General features: G+C 44.7%; 1 protein-coding gene across 1 annotated transcript in view; it reads right to left on the reverse strand.

The window, feature by feature from the left end:
• The window catches only part of PPM1H (protein phosphatase, Mg2+/Mn2+ dependent 1H), a 290,291-nt gene that overhangs the window by 26,402 nt on the left and 239,647 nt on the right, over positions 1–24,242 (reverse strand). The window contains exons 7-8 of the mRNA XM_054444105.2: positions 23,688–23,751; positions 19,378–19,485 (exon numbers count right to left, since the gene is read on the reverse strand). Of these exons, the coding sequence (XP_054300080.1) occupies positions 19,378–19,485; positions 23,688–23,751 (172 nt within the window). The remainder of the gene's footprint in view (positions 1–19,377; positions 19,486–23,687; positions 23,752–24,242) is intronic.

The raw sequence follows: 24,242 nt of genomic DNA on the forward strand, positions 1-24,242 counted from the left end.
ACTCCTTATGATAGACAATATTGAGTCACAAGAGGTGGTGAGATGTGGATGTCCCAATCTTATGCTTGTAGTTAAACAGGAGATTCCAATTGCCTTGCAGCTTCTTCAAAAGAGAGGGTTCAGGTCTGCAGATAACATCCACTTAATTTCAGAGTCTGCCCTATGAGTAGGGTGCCAAACCCTCTTTAAAGTGCTTCCTGCTGACCCAAGAAATGTGACAGGTTGTGTTATTCAAGCTGAAGTTGTCTTGTCCACACTCAAATGGAAATCTGGCCAACAGAATGGGTGTGGGTTGATACATACACACGTTATAAAACGCTACTCTTCAATTCCATCAATAAATGTAATCTTTCCCTAATTCTGCTGTTCCCATTTCTATGCTTGGCTCCCTAATGCAGTTTAATTAGCCAACATGAAAATCCTTCTCAAGACCGTTCTTCATGTAATTTGTATGAAAATAATAAAAAGCTGATCACAACCCTGGTCTGTGAAGCACTCCCCAATTAACATCTTTTGAGATTTTTACAACCACCCTGTTTCCTGCCCTTTAGCCAATTTCCGAAAATCTTTGCGAACTTTCCACTTACAACTCGTGTCTTATACATTAACCTGTGATGCAGAACATTTTGCAAAAATGTTTTCAGAAGAATTGGACTGCCGTGCAAGTCATCCCACTGTGTGCTCATCCTTCCCAGCAGCAAAGGCTTCAAAGGATTCCACTGGGCTCCGGAGTCCTGACCTTCCCTCCCTGAAGCTGTTGTTGGCCTTACTCAATCGGACCATACTCACATCCTCAAAGTTCCCCTGTTCAATTCCTTAAATAGCTTCTTAACGTTCCTGGAAGCCTCACATCAAACTAATGGGCTCTGAAGCTCCCCAGGACTCAGACATCTGGAAGAGTCTTTGCAGCCCTGGAGGGGACAGGTGTGCTACAGAAATGCCTTTGAAGTGGGACTGGGGGACATGGTCAGACCTTCTAATGGCTCCTTCCTGGGTTCCCATCTGCCAAGAAAGGGAGAGAAAAGCCAGACGAATCCTTGAGATTCTTGCAGTTTTTCAGAGCAATATAATCTGAGCAGCTGAAAAATGGGACCTGTGTGGACCTGCCTTTCTGCTACCTTCAGTACGCTTTTATTGCATACTTGCTGTGTGCCAACTCGTTTTCCAGGCACTGGGGACACAGTGAACAAAACTGACAAAGCCTCTCACAACTTCTAAACTAGTAGACGAGATAGACACCCAAATAAATTACAATGTCAGAAGATGACAGATGCTCTGAAGAAAAATCCAGCATGGTAAGGAGAACAATAGAGTCATTTTAGAAGATGAGGTTACGGTGGGCCTCTCTGGGAAGGTACCATCTGAGCGAGTCCATTTCCCATGGGTCCCTTCTTGCACCTCCCCAACCTTCCTTTGGATGCCTGTTACTCAGCGTTAGACTGGTGGTGAAGAAGGGGGTGCTGAGAAAGGTGGGTGCCACTCTCTCCTGCCAAAGCAATCCTAAGGAGGACCAAAGAGAAGCCATCTTTCTTTTCCCCGGTCCTCTGCAGGCACAATCCTTTCACACCCACTAATATAACATTTGCCTATATGCTTCACTGTGGGTAAACCTTTGTCTATCAGTTTTGTGTGAAACTGTAATCATTGATTTATGGCCCTGTCCTGACACTAGACTGTAAACACCATGAGGGTTGGGACTATTTTATTCTTCTTTGCGTCTTCAATGCCCAACTTAACACCTGGTTCACGGAATGAATAATCGTTGAAACTGATTGTCCCACAGAGATGAAGCTCTGTGCCTTGTCCTTTAGGTACAGAGAGTGATACATAGCATCTGATCTACCCTGGAAAACTCTCAAGGCTGATTCTGTCTCAGCAGAATCTGAACCTGGAATACAGCAGAATACTATTGCTTTTGCGAGAGCAACCAGGTGAAGAACAAAAAGTGAATGTGTTCCATCCCCTCATGAGGCTTCTGAAGCTTTCCTTATGATCCGATCACCACAAAGGAGACAGGCAACTGACAAACAGCACGCTGGCCCTGAAACACCGCTGGCATCTTTGTTATCAGCCTTTCAGGGCCCACTTTTCTGTCTCTTCTAAAAGATGAGATATTCTCAAACCTAAATGTGTTTAGAATCACTTGGAGTGCTACCTTAACCAAGTTAAAATTCAAAGATCCTACCTGTAAGAGTCCGATTATACAGATCTGAGCTGCATACTTCAACAAGGACCCCAGGGAATTCTGATGCAAGTGGTGGGGGGAATCTCACCTTGAAAAACTGTAACAGATGATCAACTCCTTTAGGGATAAGGTCCATCTTATCCTATCTGTTTTTGTACCCAGAACAGAGCACTGTGCCTAGCACTCAATTCACAACCGAAGAAAGCATTTCCTTATTGGGTATTTACCCCTGTCCAGCTTACAATGAGCACCCAGGGGATTAGTCATCTTATTGTCCCACCAAAATTCAACTTCTGAAGGCCCAGAAATCCCAATTTGTATTTCCTCTGTGGGTCTAGCAGCATCTTCTATAGTGTAAACCACAGCAGGTCTTCAGGACATACTTGCTGAGGCAAAGCATAAACAGGGGAAGGAGAGAGGAAGAAACAAATTAAACATACAAGATACTTTCAGAAGACCCCCTCATTTCACGGTGATCAAACAGATTTAGTTTGTTAACTGAGACACTTCCAAATCGTCAAAAAAATGTAATGTGCTGATATATAACAGAAGTGGCAAACTCTTTCCTTTTCTTCCTTTGTTTTCGGTGGAGCTGCCAATAAACATTCAGTGTGGGGTAGCAGGAATAAGTCTGGGGGCAAACAAGAACCTTGACTAATGTGCTCTGAATGAGCCAAGTGCTGACTGCTCTCACAGAGCCCTCGGCTTCAGAGCACTTAGAGATGTCCTTAATGTCAACATTGGGCACTTATTTTACACAGGAGCCTGTGACAAGCAATTCTTTAATACAGCACCTCCACTTAGTGCTCGGCTGCAGGCTGCTGTTTCAGCGTTTGTGGAATACTTGCTCCCATCTTTGCCTTATTACTGATGATATTTCGGTGGCATGTTAGGAGGGCTCATACCATTATAAGCTGACTCTGGCTTCTTAAAGCTACTTTTAAAAAGAATCCATCAATTCTTCCATTTGCCAAATCTCTGCCGCTTCTCTAGGATGCCCTCACAGCTTTTATGTCTTGATCAGTTCAGCAGATTCTCCAAACTGGTTTTTCCCTTTTAAGTCCTCAATGTAGGACAATGAGCTCCTGCAGCTCAGGACTGGCTTTGCGGAAGAGAAAGAGGCTTGCCCTTGTTATCAGATGCCTTGCTTCGGGTCTCTGCTTCTAACAAGCTTTGTGACTTGAGAAGAGCCACTCTTTTTTTTTTTTTTTTTTTGAGACAGGGTCTTGCTGTGTCGCCCAGGCTGGAGTGCTGTGGCACAATTCTGGTTCACTGCAGCCTCAACCTCCCACACTCAAGCAACCCTCCCATCTCAGCCTCCCAAGTAGCTGGGACTGTAGGCGCACACCACCTATACTTTTTTACTTTTTGTAGAGACGAGTTTCATCATGTTTCTCAGGTTGGTCTCAAACTCCTGAGCTCAAGAGATCTGCCCACCTTGGCTGTCCAAAATGCTGGAATTGCACATACACACCACTGCACCTGGCCTAGGGCTCAATTTTCCTATCTCTGAAATCATTTTTTAAAAACTGAAAAACACAAGAAAAAGGAAATATTATAGCAACTGCTCTACTTCTCTCACAAAGCTGTAATTAAGATCAAATAATGTGGAAGGGAACTGCCAATTTTAATTCTTTTATGGCACTGATCTCAGGGCAACCACATCTGAGTATCGTCTAGTTGGTAGAAGGAAAGGATTAAGAGTGGGCTCAGGGGAACTGGGATTCTAGTCCCAAAGTCTCATTTAAAATAGCAGTGACTGGAGCTCTCAATAGTGTTTCCTGGCAGAAAGAGCCAAGGTGGTTCCCAAGGTAAAGGCTGTCAATAGTTGGTGGGAAATAAAGAGATGAAATCTTGTCCCCTCTACTTCATGTGTCCAACCCAACAGCTCAACCTATAGAGATTTGAATATGACACAACAAGAAAATAGAACACCAACACACTTCCTGCAGCCCTATAAACCAAGTAGATCATTTCAAGATTGGCATTCCAGCAGGCCACCAAGACTACACCCAAATTCTCTGTAGTACTCTATCTACTTTACTCGATGTCATGACACAAAACACTGAATTTGGTGGCAGAAGACTTGGGTTTGAAACCCACCTCTGTTATTAGGGAAAATCACTTTATTCATTCAGTTTCAAAGCTTACAGACCATCTGCTGGGAATACTGAAGGTAAGAGGGGTACCGATTCCTTGGATGGGCGAGCTGGACATCGTACACCTTACACGAAGAGGAAGCTGCAGGGGCCAAAGCCTGGGGATGTGAGAAAGGGCTGGTGTGTTTGGGCAGCTTTACCTCGCTTGGGTTGGCTATAGTACTGGATGTCCCCTGGGGAGTGGGGAGGGTGAGGCTGGATTTCTCAAATCTCCCCTGTCTCTGTTTGTGAAATGAGAGGTTAGGCCTAGGTGGCCACTGGGGCTGCTCATGGCTCCAACATCCTCTGACTCTCCTTACAGCATCAGGCCTTGATGTGACTGACCACAGGACTTCAGAACATCAGGCTGCAAGTGAATCCAGTGACACTGAAGTGTTACAAATATGGTGGCTGCTCATACTATGCAAAAGGAGCTGTTTTGGCTGCAGGTATAAATTTATACTTGAAATATGCCATAGATATTCTTGACAGTTTGTTTTTTGGAGTCTACAGACCAAACATTTGACTTTGGAGGGTAGATATGATATAATAGCTCAAAAAGTTTCTTTCTAAACCAGCTAAAATATGAGGTATTGTGCAGAGAGCCTGAAGGTATAACCAATGCCTAGCTGCTATTGCATGAACATTCCATTTTCTACACACAAGGCCTGGCACGTTACAATTCTCTGGGTTTCCAATGGTTTGTTCACCACTAAATCCAAAGGACCATTGAATGAATTAGTGAATGAATGGGCTTCAACATAGCTCAATAATTATTTGAGGAATAAGTCTATCTTCACAAAAAATGCCCATTTAAAAAGATAAGCAACCGAAGAAATCCCAGCCTGTGAATGCAAACGTGAGGGTGCAGAACACATGAACCGAGTTGTCTCAAGTCCACCCAGAAGGCAGGTGAGGCAGAGAGCAACCATACATCCCTGTTTACTCTAATAGTTTTGATTTGTGCCTGTTTTTCCAGCATAATTACTAATAGTGTCCCCTTTGATTCTTGAAAATTCCTGATTGAGGGGTTAAGATGGTCACCTGACAATTAATAAAATGACTGCTACTTCTGGCCATTGGGACTGAAAGAATCAGTGTCACTACTTCACAGGACTCTTCACCACAGCAGGTTTTCAGAGATCTCAAGAGCAAGTGAGCAAGCTATTATGCATGCTGCCTTAGAAGGGGAGATACAATCACCACGGGTAAACTGTGGGATATTTGCTGTGTGACAAAGTCAATCCCACTGATTGCAGTTGTTCTGGTAGCAAGAAGCCCAGGACATAGCTGTTCAAGTGCAGAATGAGGTATATCATATCCTTAACCCACCAGCCTGGCACGAGCCACATGCATTGTGAGTCTGGGGTTTTTACAGGCTTCAGAAGGGAGGAAGTGCACGCTGATTGGTTCATGGGTGGCCATGAGTGGGCCAGAAAAGCACCATAAGCTCTCACTCCAGGCCGTGGACTCCACCTGGAACTGACAGCCTGGCTTCCATGCTTCAAGTCATCCCTGGCTTGAAGGTGCTGCTTCACACAATCTGGGACTACAATATGGATGCATCGCAAACCCATTTTAGGATTGTAAAGCAAGTTCCTGCAGCACAGTGAAGAACAGCTTATTGATGGCAGTAGCAGCCTGTCTGGAGCAGCTGCTGCAAAGATGCTGGCTGTAGCAGGGGTGGCACAGCCAGGGTTGTGTGCTCCATGGAGCTGGTGGGAGCTGGAAACAGGTGGGAGCTCCCAAGCTGGTGGGACAGGAGCCCTGTCCTCCTGGGTGCAGTTGCAGCCACCCAACCATGGCTGCAGACCCAGGCATCCCTATGCTGTTGGGTGCCTTGGAAGTCCCCCTGCCCCTGCAGGCTTGGAAGTGTCTGTTCCTGCTGCCTGGCCTCTCTCAGCAACCAGTGCCTACTCCAGTGTGGAGCAAAGTTGTTGCTGAGTCTGGTCACTGTTGTGACCCGGCCGGGTGTGTGGGGGCTTGGGGCAGCACTGACATGCCAGCTCCCTGCCATCTCAGCCACCTCTGGACTTTGGTTGCCACCGAGCATGGGAGGGAGGCCGAGGGGAAGGGCTGAAGGTGGCTCAAGGTGGGCCTGCAGACACCTCTTGATGCAGACAGCCAGGGTGTCGTGGATGACATGTTGATGGCAGCAGGAAGCACACAGGTTCCTGGGGTGAAAGGGGCAGGTCCCCGGTAAAGCAGCACCTTCAAGCCAGGGATGACTTGAAGCATGGGAGCCAGGCTGTCAGTTCCAGGTTGAGTCCACGGCCTGGAGTGAGAGCTTATGGTGCTTTTCTGGCCCACTCATGGCCACCCATGAACCAATCAGCATGCACTTCCTCCCTTCTGAAGCCTGTAAAAACCCCAGACTCAGCCAGACTCACAGAGACAATGGGACAACCTGCCTGCAGATAGAAGCTACCCATTCTGGGTCTCCTCTCCACTGAGGGCTGCACTTATCAGGATGACCTGCCTGTGGAAAGAAGCTACCCACTTCAGGTCTCCTGAGTGCTGTACTATCACTCAATAAAGCACCTCTTCACCTTGCTCACCCTCCAGTTGCCCATGTACCTCATTCTTCCTGGATGTGGGACAAGAACTCAGGACCCACTGAATGGCGGGACTGAAAGAGTTGTAACACAAACAGGGCTGAAACACGCCTCCCTCTTGCCACACTGCAGGCAATGAGGAGGAGAGAAGAGAGGAGGAAAGAGCCATGGCCCTTCGGGGAACTCAGACTTAGGAGTTCCCCGAGCCAGGGCTGTGATGCCCTCTTTGGGGCTCTATAGTTCCTGGTGCCTCCAAGCTTTCAGGCACCACCATGTTCCCCAGTGCCCACAGTGGAAGCCTCTTGTGGTATGCCTGGTTCAGCTGTGGCACGGAGCTGGCGTCTGTGCTGGGGTGCCACAGGTGGTATGTCTGGATGTGTGTAGTGGCCGAACTCCATACTTGTTTACTCGCTCACACACCCCTCACTGCTCTGTGCCTGGCTCACTCTTGGCAGGCATGGGGTCTGGGCAGGTAGCAAAAGCTGAGTGCAGCCTGCCAGTCTGAGTGGGTAGAACAGGCCCAGCGGGCCCGAGCAAAACTTGGGCAAAGACGCCACCAGCCACAGTGGTTTCCGGCTGGTGAAGCAACACGCTAAGGATCCTGTGACGTTATCTGTTTCTCAAACAGTGGTCTTTGGATCACTTACTTCAGAATTATCCAAAATGTAAAAATGTTTAGAACTCATCCTAGATCTAGTGATTCAGATTTTCAGGAAGTGGATTCCAGGGATTTGCATTTTTTCTTTTTCAAAGACAGGGTCTTGCTCTGTTGCCCAGGCTGTAGTGCACTGGTGAAATTTCTCACCACAGCCTTCACCTCCCAGGCTCAAGCAATCGATCCTCCCACGTCAGCCTCCCAAGTAGCTGATACCTGTAGGTGCACACTACCATGCCTGGCTAAGTTTTGTGTTGTTTTTAGAGATAGGGTCTCACTATGTTGCCTATGCTGGCCTCAAACTCCTGAGCTCAAGCCAACCTCCTGCCTTGGTCTCCCAAAGTGCTAGAATTACAGGCATGAGTCACCACGCCCAGGATTTGCATTTTTGAAACCAGCTTCTAAACATTATTATATGCATTAATGCAATAAATATAAAAAAGATATAGCATATTTAACTGAAACATCCAAATGAAATTATTATTTTTCAGGAGAGGGGATCAGAGGGCAACAATTTCCAATGAGAGGAAATGTTTGACACATATAGGTTGGTTTCTGTTGTGTGACCATGAATTATTGTGAGTTGCTAAGTTAGTTTTTTGGTGTGTGTCAGAGTAAATCTCTTTTATTCAAATAGCTGGTTGGCAAATCTCAAGTCATTGGCCAAATGAGAACAAGCCATGTAAATGACACACAGATGCATACAACTGATTTTTATAGCCAGACCTGAGAGTTAGAGATGGAGATGGACAGGCCACATCATGAAGTCTCTCCCATGTAAGGTGAGAATATACCAGAATCAAAGAAAGTAGCTTCTGCATACTTGTTTTTTTTTCCTTTTTGAGACAGAGTCTTACTCTGTTACTCAGGCTGTAGTGCAATGGCGTGATCTCAGCTCACTGCAGCCTCTGCCTCCTGGGTTCAAGTGATTCTCGTGCCTTAGCCTCCCAAGCAGCTGGGATTATAGGCATGCACCACCATGCCTAATTTTTGTATTTTTAGTAGAGACAGGGTTTCACCATGTTGGCCAGGCTGGTCTTGAACTCCTGGCCTCAAGTGATCTGCCTGCCTCAGCCTCCCAAAGTTCTGTGATTACAGGCAGCAGCTAGCACACCCAGCCCGTATACTCTTTGTTTTTTGAGATGGAGTCTCGTTCTGTCGCCAGGCTGGAATGCAGTGGCGAGATCTCGGCTCACTGCAACCTGTGCCTCCTGGGTTCAAGTGATTCTCCTGCCTCAGCCTCCCGAGTAGCTGGGACTACAGGCACGCGCCACCATGCCCAGCTAATTTTTGTATTTTTAGTAAAGACGGGGTTTCACCATGTTGGCCAGGATGGTCTTGATCTCTTGACCTCGTAATCTGCCCGCCTCAGCCTCCCAAAGTGCTGGGATTACAGGCGTGAGCCACCATGCCTGGCCACCTGTATATTCTTAATGTGATTTCATCCCCAAAGATATTCAAAGTGGTGGCGGTGGTGGTGGGGGGCCCCAAGGCTGTGCCATGCTAACTGAGAACACGAAAGTATGAGATATTACAGATACGCAGGACTGGAGAGTGGATCAAGAAAGCTGGCAAATATGAATGCTTTAGCCTAACAAAGTATCCTTAGAACTCCTCATTTTCCCTTTTTGCAGGGGGATACATGTTTTGTGAGGTCTGAGGTTTATGAAATTTTGGGGGCTCTCCTTAAGAATGCAAAAGTAATTATGAATACAAATTTAGATACTAATGTGAATGTTTATTAATGAGAAAAAAATTACAACATATTACTGGAACCCTGGAAGCTGAGGTCCCTTTCCTTTGAGAAATGTTTACATAAATGTTTCCTGATTGCAACCTGGCTTCTCCTCTTCATCTGGAACAGCCTGTCTACATTTTCCGGCAACAATCAGAACTCACAGGGTCTGATCTGAGCGAAGGTCCCCAATACTTAAGTTTAATTGGCTTCTTTGTAAATCTGCCTTTACACTGCAAACTAGATTTCCTTTCTTAATTAGCTAAACAGCTAACTCATCAACTTATATTACTTAGTCCTGGAAAGACAGATGATTATTACTTTCACTCTCAAGATTGCACAGCAGGGAGGGCAATTCTACAGGAAGGCTGTGATAGAGTGTCTGTCTCCAGGATGACTGCCATCAATTCCTTCCCTCCCTGTACAAGCATTATTCTTCACATCAAGAGGTGGATCCAATTCCCCTAGCATTCTTCTTCACATCAAGAGGTGGATCCAATTCCCCTATCTTCAAACATGGACTGGCCTTAGAGATTTCCTTGACCAACAGAATGTGACAGTGATGATGTTCTGGGACTTCTTAGGCTAGGTTTTAAGAAGCCTTGCTGATTCTGCCTGGGACTATTTTCATTTCTCCCTTTCTCTCTTTCTCCCTTTCTCTCTCTCTCTCTTTCTCTTTCCCTCTTTCCTCTTTTCCCCTCCCCTCCCCCCTTCCTTCCTTTACTTCCTTCCTCTCTCTCTCTTGCCTTCTCTCTCTCTCTTTCTTTCTGTTTCTTTCTTTCTTCCTTTCTTTCTTTCAAGATGGGGTATCACTAAGTTGCTCAGGCTGGCCTTGAGCTCCTGGGCTCAGGCAATCTTCCTACCTCAGCCTCCGAGTAGCTGGAACTATAGCTACGTGCCACCATGCCTATCCGGGATTCTTGAACCACCCACTCTTATAATATTTCCTCTCAGAATCCAGCTGCCGTACTCTGGGAAGTCAAAACCACCTGGAGAGGCATGTATTGCTGCCTCAGCTAAACTCCCAGTTGACAGCCAACATTAACATGTGAGAAAGCCATCTTGGACTTCCAGCCCAGACAGGCCTTCAGATGACCTCAGCCCCAACTCACATCTGACTTTGGCCATGTGAGAGGTCCTAAGGGAGAGCCACCCAGCTGAACCTAGTCAACCAACAGAACTATGAAAGAGAATCAGAAATTGTTCTGCAAAGCCTCTAAGTTTTGGAGGAGGTTTGTTTTGTAATCAAAAAAGGCACAGAGGAATTGTGTTGGGATATAACTCTTGTATGCCCTCTATCCCAATAAGACTAGAAAGATGAAACATGGGACATTGAACTCCCTAGAGTTATTTCTCTGGTCCCTATTTGTCTGTAAGTGGTGCTTGTTCCCTCTGCTCCTGTCCTCCAGCAGGTAAATACTAGGAAGACCCTCCCGCTCTGGGATTGGGAGATGAGAGCCCACAGCTGTTCCATGGGTTTGATTTGGGGGCTAGGGGAGAGGAATGAGAACTCCATTTTGGTCTCAAATCCAAACCATTTTAACCAAACCAATCTAACTTTATACTAGCTATTAGTTATAAAGTTATTTTGACCTCAGACTCCAGTGTCTATTTTTTTAATTGGTTCAGAAAACTTACAGCAAAAAAGGCATATTTTTTCCTCTTTAGACCTCAACAAGTACCACCATTCTTCCTTTCACATACGTTGGAAAGCAAAGTCTTGTTTTTTAAATTTTACTTGGCTTCATCCTCTAAATCCAGTCTGCCTCATTATGCCACCTTTTAGTTTCCACGGTCCCTTCCCCAGTTCAGCTCCTCACTGCCACAGTCTCAGTCCTGCAATGACTGCCCTGTCTGCAGCTCCCCCATCTCCCGTGGTTACGGCTAAGATACTCCTCTTGTTGAAGACCTTGTCTACTGCCTTAGGTCCAGTTCAAGGACCTCTGGGGTAATTAGCTTTATTAGAGCTAACAGCCCTCCAAGCTAATCTTTCAAACTCAAATGACCCCATAAGGCAAATTTTATTTCACACTAGACGATTTCTTCCTTTCTTTTCTAAAAAAATTGTCCTATCTCTTCTTCTTTAGATTATATAGTTCTCCCTCCTATATCCAAATCCCCTAGTCCCTTAGAAAGCAAGAAACACATGCTTTATGGCTCACTGTTCTTTGGCTAGTCTAACCATCTAACTAGCCACAGATTTGAATTCCTTGAAGATATGTTCCCCAATGCTCTACTCAGTAAACACCACCGGACTCATGATACCTATGGAAAGAACCAGTGAAATTTTGTGGCTGTAATGGAGTAGGAAGAGGAGCTAGGAACTAATATTAATTATGCCAGGTTTTGTGCTAAGTACTTCATATGTCATTTAGTTTTTTCCTTGGTTTCCTTAGTATAACAACTCTATTGTCCTCTTTTTCACCAAACAGGAAGCTGAGATCCAGGGAAGTACTTCTTGAAGGTCACTTAGTAAGTGTGGCGATAGAGCTTGAAGTCAAGATTGATTACCAGTCTAAGTTTTTTAACCACCATATTATACAGCCTCCAGGTTTTTTTGAGGGGTCCAGGGAATTCTTTAAAACAAATTTTTCTTCCTCTTCCAAACAGAATTACTGTTATCATTTTTTAAAACTTCAAGACTTTAGGCTATGCATATACGCTTTTTTCTGCATATCATCACACTCTTCGTATGAACAATCATGTTCTGCTTCACTTCAGATGGCACAGCCATTTTCCCATGTCAGTATGCACCAATGTTGTTTCTTATGAATGGGCCAGACTGTAGAAAGCACAAAATACAACAAAATATGTTCTTTCTCCAAATGGGATTTTGGCTTGGGCACAAAAAGTCACCCAGAATCAGAAGACTATAAATGTTAAGATGTAAACATGTTAAATATTATTCATGTTTTCATGGGAGAAAATGGGGGAATCCCAAAAAAAGTAGGAATTCTAAGAGACAAGGTCTCACTCTGTCACCAAGGCTCGAGAGCAGTGGTGTGATCATAGCTCAAGGCAGCTTTGAACTCCTGGGCTCAAGTGATTCTCTGGCCTTAGTCTCCCGAGTAGCTGAGATTACAGGTGTGCACCACTATGCCCTGATAATTTTTAAACTTTTTATAGAGACAGGGTTTCATTATATTGTCCAAGCTGGTCTTGAACTCCTAGGCTCAGGTGATCTTCCCACTTCAGCCTCCCAAAGCATTGAGATGATAAGCGTGAGTCACTGTGCCTGGCCTTCATTCTCTCTCTTTTTCTTGGGGAGGGGTGGTAGGAAACAGGGTCTTTCTCTGTCGCCCAGGCTGGGGTGCAGTGGCACAATCATGGCTCACTGCAGCCTCGACCTTCCAGGCTCAAGCGATCCTCCCACCTCAGTATCCCCAGTAGCTAAGACTACAGGCAGGTACCACTAATTTATTATTTATAAATTTATTATTTATAGATACTACATTTGGGAGAATTTATTATTTATTTATTATTATTGTTATTATTTTTGTAGAGACAAGGTTTTCTCCATGTTGCCCAGGCTGGTCTTGAACTCCTGGGTTCAAATGATCCTCTCGCCTTGGCCTCCCAAAGTGCTGGGATTACAGGTGTGATCCATTGTGCCTGGCCCATTCTCTATTAATATGAAAGTGAACACAAGGAATCTTTAAGTGTGAAGACTTCCAGAAGCCGGTGGGGAAGGAAGACTAATATTTACTATCTCTGACCACGTACCACATCTTGTGCCAGGCAATTTCACTGATGTTCTCATTTGCTTTTCCTAACAACTTGTCAACATAGGGATTTTTACCCCACCTTAAGGAAGAGGACAGACAGGCTGTGATTGCTTGTGCAGTCCTCTGGTAACACTGGTGCTGGGTTGGAATTCAGATACTACAGTCTAAGGTCTTTGTTCTTTTAAAGAAGGCTGTTACAGATAAAAGAGAAAGAAAATCTAGATTTTAGAAAATTGAGAGTGAGCTAAATAAGTGATCTGGAGTTATAAAAAATAGTTGATAGGAATTTTGATAACCAAGGAAAGGAAAAATGAAGCAGAAATAAAATTGGGCCCCTGTGGTTCAGTCTAGCAGGGGCGGGAAGGGGGCTTGCTGAGTTGAGGAGGGAGCTGGCTCCGCAAACTGGCCCCAAATAGAGAAGGCCTTGTTTCTCCAAGAGCCCAAAATGGGGCTAAAGGCAACAGCACAGTCTTTGAGTGGAGGCTGGAAAGAAGGGTGAAATTAAGAAGAATCCTAGCTCTACGGACGGCCTGTCGCTGGCCAAGAAGGGGCGTGGCACAGAGAACATCTGGAGGTTTGGGCTGCCGGCCTGTGCTGGGCTGTCTGAGTTACAGAACAGGAGATGTGTGCTGGACTGGGAGTGAGAGAATTGCTGAGAAAGAAGAATGTGAGGAGAGCCTGGGCTCCAGTGCATTTGAGTTAACAAATCCTTTCCTTCTCCACTGAACTCTGTCAGGACAGTATAAAAAAGTTTAACGGCGAACTTCACTAAGCAAGAGGATGGGGGACCTGGCTGGGAAAGTTTTCCTTATGCTGGGGGAGAGGCTGCACCCTATGCTGTTAGGCAGAAAAATCCAGGTACTGTAGGCTAGAGGGGAGTCAAAACATCCCCTACACTCAACCCACACCTCCAGAGAACAGGCCTGTGCTCGACTGGTGGTGAGGGCCTCTCTTGGAATTCAGTTCTTGGCCAGAAATCCCTGCCTTAGACTGGGGAAGGTTTGAGAGAAGCTCAGCAAACCTGGCGGCTGCTCTTTGGGTTTGGCAAACTCGAGATTTTTCCAGCGCCTTGTGTTCAGCGAAACTGAAAATGTGTTTGGCTAGAAACCCTTCACTAATTTTTAAACCCCTGCGAGTTTTTTTTTTTAAACATAAATTTGATCCACATGTTTTTGATTTATTTATATTTAACTCATCAAATCGAATTATGAGCCACAATGATGAATGGGAACAATGCTGATTTCCAAGAAGATTTTTGAGCCCTTTTTCTCAGAATTCAAACACATTCCACCCCCAGCCCCCCACAACTGTTAAAACTACCAGACTGAGCTGGGTTTGAAATTTAGAACCCAAATGTGAAATAAAGATCCATGCCTGGCAAAGACAGAACATAGCAGGGGAATGTTCTTAGGGAGTCAGAGAAAGAAGGCGGGCTCGGGATGGGAGAATGAGAGAGGAAGTGGGTCAGTTATTCTTCCTTAGGTGGTTTCAGTACGTTAATCGAGCTTTCTAGGCTCCCAACAGAGGCCACTTCTCACGGGAATGCTTTTATCACTACCACCCAGGGAAAGGGGGTTCCTGCTCCAAAAATTGTGGACAGGGGGTTCCTTGTACCTATTTTTTTTTCTTGTGCTCTCCTCCATAGTAGCCAATTCAAGCTGCTCTTCCGCTTCCCTTCTAACAGTTCCACCCTCCCGCCACCCCTTCCTGGCTGTGGTGGAGGCCTCTCCATCTGGAAACATTTAACATGTACAACAATTTTAATCTTGTGCAAGAGAATCTTAGATGCACTACATACCCATTAAGCTAAATTATAGGTGCACAGTGTTACTTTGCACCATTCTGTCTGGTCTGGGTTTGCACACAACAAAGGCCATTACTGTCTTTCCCAATTACCCTTTCTACTATACCATCATTTTCCACAACTTCAATCTGAGGCCAATAGTATTTCTCTGGGAAACTCTGGCCCCCAAGGTCCCAAGACAAAGTTGCTCTCTTAGGTTTAAGACAAATGCGCCTTCATCAGAGCCCCTTGAACCAGTACTTGGTAGGTCCCTAAACACTGACCAAATAAATTTCCTTGAATTTGGCTTCTCTCCCCTACAGACCCTGATCTAATTAAATAGGCCTGGGTACAAGTACCAGCTTGCTACTTATTAACTGTATAACTTTGGGGGTTATTTTACTTTCCTTGGTTCCAATTTCCCGATCTGTAAAGTGGGCATAATAACTATACTTACCTCACAGCGTTGTTGTGAAGATTAAATGAGATGTGTCCTGTAAAAACCTTAATTTGTTGCATGGCGATAGGGAGGTGTTGGTCAACGGATACCAAGTTTCAGTTAAAGAGGAGGAATAAGTTTTAGAGATCTATTGCACGGCATCATGACCACAGTTAATGTATATTTTTAAATTGTTAAGAGTAGATTTTAAAAGTTCTCACCACAAAAAATGATGAGTACATGAAGTGACGAATATGTTAATTAGCTTAGTTTAGTCATTCCATAATGCAAACATATATCAAAACATTACACTATATCCCATCAATATACATAATTATTTGTCAATTAAAAATCAACTTGGTAAGTTGTCTCACCCAGACTAAGTAGTTAATAACAATAAGTTTTATTATTATTGAAACTGCCATACTTTATTCAACTCTAGAACTTTTCTAAGAGCATTTAAATTTTTGCAGAGGTTGACAGTCTCCTTCTAAATCCTTTCCACTCCCACGAATGCTGAAGTGACCAACTCAGTGCTCTACAAACCAGTATCATTCAGCGAGGTGACATAAGGTTTCTCACCAACCGCCTGGGATTCTTACTGAGTTCTCAGGGAGTCTTCCATGCAGGCCCAAGTTTTAAACCTACAGTCCCTTCCTGAGATCTGCAGTAGCAGAGAGATTGGAAGATCTAAAATCTAATGCATAGAGAGCACTCTCCTTCAAGCCAAGTGGAGCTGCTGCTTCTCATTTTATATAAAAAGTATATGTGAGAAAGGGAGGTGGAGAAGGAGGTTTTTACTTTGCTTTAAGGAGCAAAATCAAGACCTTTACGGATGCTTTTTGGAAAGTAGAAAGGTGAAGGCAACATTTAAGTTATCTGACAAACGCCTCTCTTGTAAGGGGGAAAATAGAAAAGTCCATGAGTCCAGTTATAAGCCCTGTGCTTAGTGGCATTCAAAAAGAGAGTTGGAGGTCCGACATTTATTGCTCTTCTCTGGTGAGAAGTAGTTTTAGCAGTAATTCACGGACCCTGATGTTGGCCAGGAATCCACCAGCTTCTAGGGGGGACTTTGGACACCTAATGTAGTCATGGTCTTCATTATGCAGAATTGCTATGAGGACTCAAGAGAGAACACTTGCAGAATTTTGACAAATGGTAATTATTATTTCTACCGAGCTGACCTCACTTGAAATCCTGGGTGATACCAGGAAATGTGTGTATCTTCCATGCCCAGCCTTTACTAGAGTTTTCTCTTTCAGTGGCTTCTTAGTCCCTTTTATCTACATGTACTATGGATGTCAGCCCAGCTCTAAAAAACCCTAAGGAAACCACTCCCTGCTCACAACTCTGCCAAAGTGGTGGGTCTAGGTGACAGTTTGTGCCCATAAAGGGTACTGAAGTGGACATACAATCTGAAGAGACAAATACACAGGCTGGGAAGTCACTTTGGTCGGATATAAAAGGTGAACTGGGCCAACCAGACTCCTCTCTGGAAATGTGGAATTGGGAGAGTGAGAAACTGGGCTGATTGGTAGCTGAGCCATAAACATGTGGTTGGCCACATCAGTGGCAGAACTCCATATGTGAGGGCTGAGAGCTTTCTGCTGTGGGGGCTTTGCAGGGCTGCCTTGATTTCAAAACCACTCTCCCATAAAGCCTGGCTGTTCAATCGTTCTGCTCATGGACACCATAAATATCTCTTCTAATATTATTAGTATTGTTTTTTTGAGTCAGTGTCTCACTCTGCCGCCCAGGCTGGAGTGTCATGGCACAATCATGGCTCACTGCAACTTCGAGCTCCTGGGCTCAAGCAATCCTCTCACCTCAGCCTTCTGAGTAGCTGGGGCAGGCATGTGCCAGCACATCCAACTAATTTTTTACTTTTTGTAGGAACAAGGGTCCTGCTATGTTGCCCATGCTGGTCTCAAGCAATCCTCCTGCCTTAGCCACCCAAAGTGCTGGGATTACAGGTATGAGCCACCATAGCCGGCCTTCTTGCAGTGTTATTAAACACATTCTTTTTTTTTCTTTTTGAGTTAGCTCTAGTAAGTTTCTGTTTCCTCTGACCAAAATAGTCTTTGTTAAAACAGCACCTGCTCTTGGGAAGTACATGCAAATAGAGTTATGGCTAAATGTTCTGAGCATTTCCAGTCCAAGGAATTATTTTAATACTTAATTACAGGCAAGCTGCAGTGGCTGACGCCTGTAATCCCAGCACTTTGGGAGGCCGAGGCAGGTGGATCACTATAGATCAGGAGTTCAAGACCAGCCTGGCCAACATGGTGAAACACTCTCTCCACTAAAAATACAAAAATTAGCCAGGCATGGTGGTGCCCACCTGTAATCCCAGCTACTTGGGAGGCTGAGGCAGGAGAATCACTTGAATCTGGGAGGTGGAGGGTGCAGTGAGTCAACATTGCACCACTGCACTCCAGCCTGGGCAAGAGAGTGAGACTCCATCTCAAAAAAAAAAAAAAAAAAAGAAACAAAAAATCTTAATTACACATTGTAGTAAATGCTATTGGTTCCTGACTTATGCCTTCCTGATTTCCTTCTACTATCGAAATTGGGAGAGTTAAAACTCTTGCTCTTCCAAACTCCCTTGCAGCTAGAAGGTCATGTAACACAGTTCTGGCCAATGAGAGGCAAGTGAATATCTGTTGGGACAGAGGCTGCCCCTCCTTTCCATCTTTGCATAGAAATGTCAGGCTTGGACCTACCGCCACCTCCTTGTAACCATGAAGGGAAAGTCAAAGAAATGCAGAGATGCTACAGCCCTGACACAATGGAGGTGCTAAACCAACGCCAGCAGCCACCAGATTTCAGCCTTCTTACTGGGTGAGAAAAATTTACCTTTAAACTCTTACGCTGTTGCAAAAGTAATTAAAAATGGCAAAAACTGTAATTACTTTTGTACCAACCTAATACTATCAGTTAGACTTTTCCATAATTTGGAAGCAAAAAAATTTCTAAATGATATATCCAGAAAGTCAACATAGAAATTGATACCGTTTCCTATATGGTAAGACACAAGATTTTTTTTAAACCAAAGATATGACCAACTTGTTTGTAAATTAACTTCTCTAAACATCAGCTGAATGACAGAAGCTCTTCAGGTAATTAGTCTAACGAGGGGATAAGGTATACATGAATAACTATGATCAGGCCGGGTGTGTTAGCTCACGCCTATAATCTCAGCACTTGGGGAGGCTGAGACGGGTGGATCACTTGAGGTCAGGAATTCAACACCAGCCTAACCAACATGGAGAAACCCTGTCTCTACTAAAAATACAAAAATTAGCTGGGTATGGTGGTGTGCGCCTGTAGTCCCAGCTACTCGGGAGGCTGAGACAGGAGAATCACTTGAGCCCAGGAGACAGAAGTTGCAGTTAGCCGATATCATGCCACTACACTCCAGCGTGGGCGACAGAGCGAGACTTTATCTCAAAATACAAAGCAAAACAATCAAAACAAAACAACCATGACTGAAGGCAGACAGTGAAAACACCGTAAGTGGAAGGTGCTCTATGTATATCCCAAGTAAGGAGAGACATTACTTCTGACTGGGCAAGGAAGAAATCAGGGAAATCTCCATAAAAAAAGCATCTAAGCTAAACTCCAGAGAAAAAAAGAATTTGGATGTTTGGAGTTGGGGAGAAAGGGCATTCTTGGCAAAAGGAATAGTTTAAGCAAATATGGGAAACCTAAGGTCATGTAAGGGAAACAGCAAGTTCATTTTGGCTGGTGCAGGAGAACAAAGATCAGAGAAGTCCAGATCAAATTATAATAAGCCTTGAACACCAAGTGAATGGGAGTCTGAGCTTTACTCTCCATGCCTGGGCTGCCATTGAAGGTTTCTGAGCAATTAGGAGTCAGTTTTTAAGGAAAATTTACCTGATTGCAATAGGTAGCATGGATTGGCAGACTTACAAAATGTCAGGAGGAGGCTGTGCAGCCATCTGGGTAGGAGGTGATGAGGGTGTGAACCAGAAGACTCAAAATGAGAATGGAGTGGGAAAAAGACACAGACATGAGAGATACAGTGGAAGTACATATAACACAAGTTGGCTACTGTCTGGATATGGGGTGTGAGTCACAGGAGGAATAATGCTGAAAATGTTTTATTGCACTAAATATAAACAAAAACCTCATGCGGTACCTCTGGAGCTGAAGACAGGAATGGTTTAATGTAGATGTTGGAGTCATGCACCTTCAGGTCATGGTCCCCAAGTCCCCTGGTCACTCCAATAGTTGCCATTACCCGGGCCTAGGAGTATAAGCAGAGGGTCATCAGAAACACGCACACAGTGAAAGCATCCCATCCCAGTGCAGCTGCCTGGGCTAGGAGCAACCAAACAATTTTCCAGTTCCTCCTGCCCAGATATGTTTCCAGGCCCCTTGCTGCTAACATATGCGATAGCTCTTACCAAGAAAGGGCTCACCAAAATCACTTCTGTATTTGAGGAGTGCTTTTTCTATCCATTATCTTAAGCTTGAGAGGTTGCTGCTGTTTCTTTTCAGCTTTCTTTTTTGGAGACTGGAAGGAAGGATGTCCAATAAACTAACTCCAACGCATGTGTGATGTCTACAGCTGCAGAAATCAGTTCATATCAAACCCAATAGGATCGATCCATCCATCCATCCATCCATCCATCCATCCATCCATCCACCCACTCACCCACCCACACACCCACCCATCTTTCTGTTACATACCCACTGTACAAGTATTTGCTCAACACCAGCTATGTCCTTAGTCCTGTGATATGTACTAGTAAAAGATGTAAAAAGTCAGAAGTAGCTCTTGCCCTCCCAGAGTTCACCTATTATGTTTTATGGCTGGAGAAAAGAAACTTAGCAACTCTATAACCTATCCTGCTAACATCTCCACAAATCCCTTCTGGGTGGAAAGGAACAAAATGTCATCAGTGCTGTGACATAGCTACACAGAGACCTCAGGGCTGAGACCTCATCCTGAACTGTTTTTGAATGGTGTAAGGAAGCAACACTATTACACCAATGCCTATACAGTCAGCTTAAATATCTCCTGTTATGCTGAAGATCTGATTTACCCAAACATTTATTGGGTGCCTACTATGTACTTACATCATGTGGTGGGGGCACGAATGTCTAAGGCCTCGTCCCTACTACAAAGAAACTTGGGGTCACGTGTGGTGGCTCATGCCTGTAATCCCAGCACTTTGGGAGGCTGAGGCAGGTGGATCACTTGAGGTCAGGAGTTTGAGACCAGACTGGCTGACATGGTGAAACCCCATCTCTAAGAAAAATACAAAATTTAGCTGGGCATGGTGGTGGGCACCTGTAATCCCAGCTGTTCGGAGGCTGAGGCATGAGAATCACTTGAACCTGGAAGGTGGAGGTTGCAGTGAATTGAGATCATGCCACTGCAGTCTAGCCTGGGTGACACAGCGAGACTCAGTCTCAAACCAACAAACAAACAAACAAATAAAAAACCAAAAAGAAACTTGGTAAGGGAGATAAGAGGGATATGTCTAATTAATAACACATAAAATATAGTTAAGTACTGAAAAACACATAGACAATGGGTTATGCAAGTTTAGAGGAGGTAAAAATTCTACTGAGAAGGCTCCACGGAGGAGGTGGCACTTAGCACAGCACAGAAAGGTGGATTGCATCAAGACAGGCGACACAGAGGGATGGAGTGAAAGTCATCCTGGGTGGAAGAAAGCAGTGTCCTAACCCTTAATCATAAAAAATATATCCGGTGTAGTGAAATGGTTCAAAGACCTCACTCTATTACCTGGGTGTAAGAGTAATTACCTCCTATGAGTGGGGATGAAGTAAATAAATGCTAAGAAACACTGCAATTTAATATATTGTCTTTATCTTCATCCTAGACTGTCAACAGAGCTGTGAATTTTGAAGCTAGCCTTGGTTCAGAAGGTAGGCAGAGTTCACATTAAGCAGAAATGAAACCATGACACCTTTTTGAGGGCAGGGGTCAGAGGGGATTAAAGACACGAGACACAGCCAGACACAGTAGCTCACATGTGTAATCCCAGCACTTTGGGAGGCCAAGGCAGGAGGATCACTTGAGCCCAGGAGTTTGAGACCAGCCAGGGCAATGTGGTGAAACCTCCTGACTACAAAAAATACAAAAATTAGCCAGTGTGGTGGCACGCACCTATAGTCCCAGCTACTCAGGAGGCTGAAGTGGGAGGATCACCTGATCCCGGGATGTCGAGCCTGAAGTGAGCCGAGATTGTGCCACCGTACTCCAGCCTGATGCCATGTCTCAAAAAAAAAAAAAAAAAAAAAAAAGTGATGCAAAGCAAAGCCTGGGGCCCTCTGCTCTGCTGGGAGGCTGGACTGGCTCCCTTCTAGCCAAGAAGTGCTCAACTCTAACTGTGAAAAATTCGAAGTCCCTTGTGGTTCTCCTGCTCTCCTCCCTGAAATGGCGGCTTCTCTGTGTGTTCTTTCCAGCCACAGAAATCTGATGTTTCTGCTAGTGACCGACCTTGTCTACAAAGTATCCAGATGTCACCCGCACCGGTCTTTAAAAGCGTCTGAAGAAAGAAAATGAGAAGTAATGGCCACAGAAGTACTCTGAAACTTCTGGGTAGGTGTACGCAGAGAAGAAAGAGAAAATCCCAGTCCAGGATCTAGAAGGAGCTCCAAGAACTCACGGATTCCTCAGACAGGGGTGGTATCTACCAACAAAAGCAAAATAGAGACATGGTGGCTTTTAAATAGGCCAACAGGTACACGGACAGAACTTGCCACCTGCCCATCACAAGACCGTCAAGCTTAAATTACCTGAAAAGCTTCAGGAACATGATGTTTTGGTGAATTGAACTTTATACTAAAATTAGAAAACTCTTGCTCCTTCAAATCTTACTGCTATAAACTTCCAAGAATACATCATTCCATTTTCCTATTGTACTAAGGAAAGTATACTGAACATAACTGAAGAGCTTATTTAATACTTATGCATTTATGTCAGGTACCAGGCTAGACAGGAACTAGAGATACAGTGATAACAGGATGTGCTCCTGAGTTTACTGGAACTCAACGGATATTAAAGGGTAATACAGAGAATCTCAGCCCCACAAAGAAATGGAGCTGCAGGCATAGGTCATTGGGCTGAATGATACTCATTAATGGTGCCCATTGTACCGAAAGGCACAAATATTTATATCAGAACAGTGCCTGTTAGCCCTGACACGATTCTTAACCAGAGACGGTGATTTGAAAGGTGTTCATTTTCATGAATGGGGTATGTTCGTTTAAAAAATGATTCCTACATGGATCAGATATTTGTGTTTGGTATTCCTCCTTCTGTTGAGATGTCTTTTTGCATTGAAATCACTGCTGGTCTACACCGAGCCCAAAACCTAATCATGTTTGTTCTCGTGCTTTTGCTCTTTCTGACACACACACACACACACACACACACACACTCTCTCTCTCACACACACACACACACTCTCTCTCTCTCTCTCTCACACACACACACACACACACACACTGCCCATGGAAGGCATCCTTTGGTTTTCTTGTGAGTCAGTTCTTCTTGATAAAAACTATCGTATGGAATGCTGGAAAAAATATCAGTTGAAGACTCTTCTCAATGTGACATTTTTCACTTGGAATGCTTCACACCAAGTTGAAATGTATTAGCGTTCCGAGGAAGAATGCAAAAGGTGTTTGTTCTTACTAGGAAATAGATTCCAAGCTTCTTGTTCTCCACTCCAGGATTTCAACCTCCTCCAGGCCTCTGCTCAGAGACCACTTTAGGATCCACAGCTTTTCTTTGGTTTGACAATGTGCTGTTCAGTGCTGGATTCTGACTGGAACCCTGGGAGCTGATGATGGTCTTTGTTACCTTAGTCTCTGGGCTCTGGTTGCTGTGACCCTATAGTCTAATTACAGTGACGCTTTGGACTCTCTTCCATGGGGCAAGTGGCAAACAGACTTGCAAAGTCTGAACTTCCATGATGGAGTCTGAGACCGCGCGAAGCAGATAGAAAGCCATGGCGCCACATCCGCCGCTGCCCCTCGCTTGGCTGCGTGATCTGCCTGAGCTGTTTCAACCTCATAGTCCCAGCTGCCTCGTCTGCCAGATGGATATTACACAGCCAGCTTGACCTGCCTCCTTGCTTGTTGTCAGATATAAATGAGACGATGTGTGTGAAAGCGGTTCATGTTTAAACACTGTAAAAAGTTATTCAAATGGATTGGGAAGGGGGACTTTATTTTCACAAAATTGGCTTGAGTCCCTTGTGCTCACCGCCCACCTTCCACCCCCACTACTCCTTGGACCCTGAAGACAGGAGGCCTGAAGGATGATGGATGGGATATGCTTTCAAGCTGTCAAGGCTATAAAATCACAAGCTGCTGAGTGGAACACACGGCCTGCCACGGGCTATGTGGAGCTGAAGGCGGGACAGAGCCCTATCCTCTCTACCCAGGGGAAGCACACGTGCCTACCTTCTTGCCTTCTCCATATATAAGGGGGAACTTCAAGTCCTCATCCTCAATGGTTTTGTATGCCCTGTAGGGGATAAACAACATTTTAAAAAAGGTTTGCACTCAATTAGTGACCTGCTGCCCTGACACCGACTGCTAGGGATTTCATTTTCCCTGAGACCCCATCCACTCACCACACTGACTACCTCTTTCTTTATAGGGAGTTGTTCTCCCTACAGAATTGTGTGTGTGTCTTTTACCAAACCGGAAAATACTGTCTTTATATGCTTGAAGAGGGAGGAAATAAGTTGGCATATGCATAATTAGCAAAAAGGGGAGATGGGTTTCTGGCCTTAGGGTCTGTGTAATAATGAAGTGACCCAGCAACAGTATTCTCATCACGAATCCAAAACTGTGAGAAACAGCGGAGCTCAGAGATGAATGGAGTGTGAAACTGCTTCGAGAGCCAGTTCTCACCTTCAGGGGTTGTTTATACCAAAACAGCCTTGTACTGGGATGGCTGGGGAAGAAATCTTTAGAGCCTGTTTGTCCTCTATATAATATGCAAGGTTGGAA

Source organism: Pongo pygmaeus, chromosome 10 (assembly GCF_028885625.2).
Source record: "Pongo pygmaeus isolate AG05252 chromosome 10, NHGRI_mPonPyg2-v2.0_pri, whole genome shotgun sequence".
Lineage (NCBI taxonomy): Eukaryota > Metazoa > Chordata > Mammalia > Primates > Hominidae > Pongo > Pongo pygmaeus.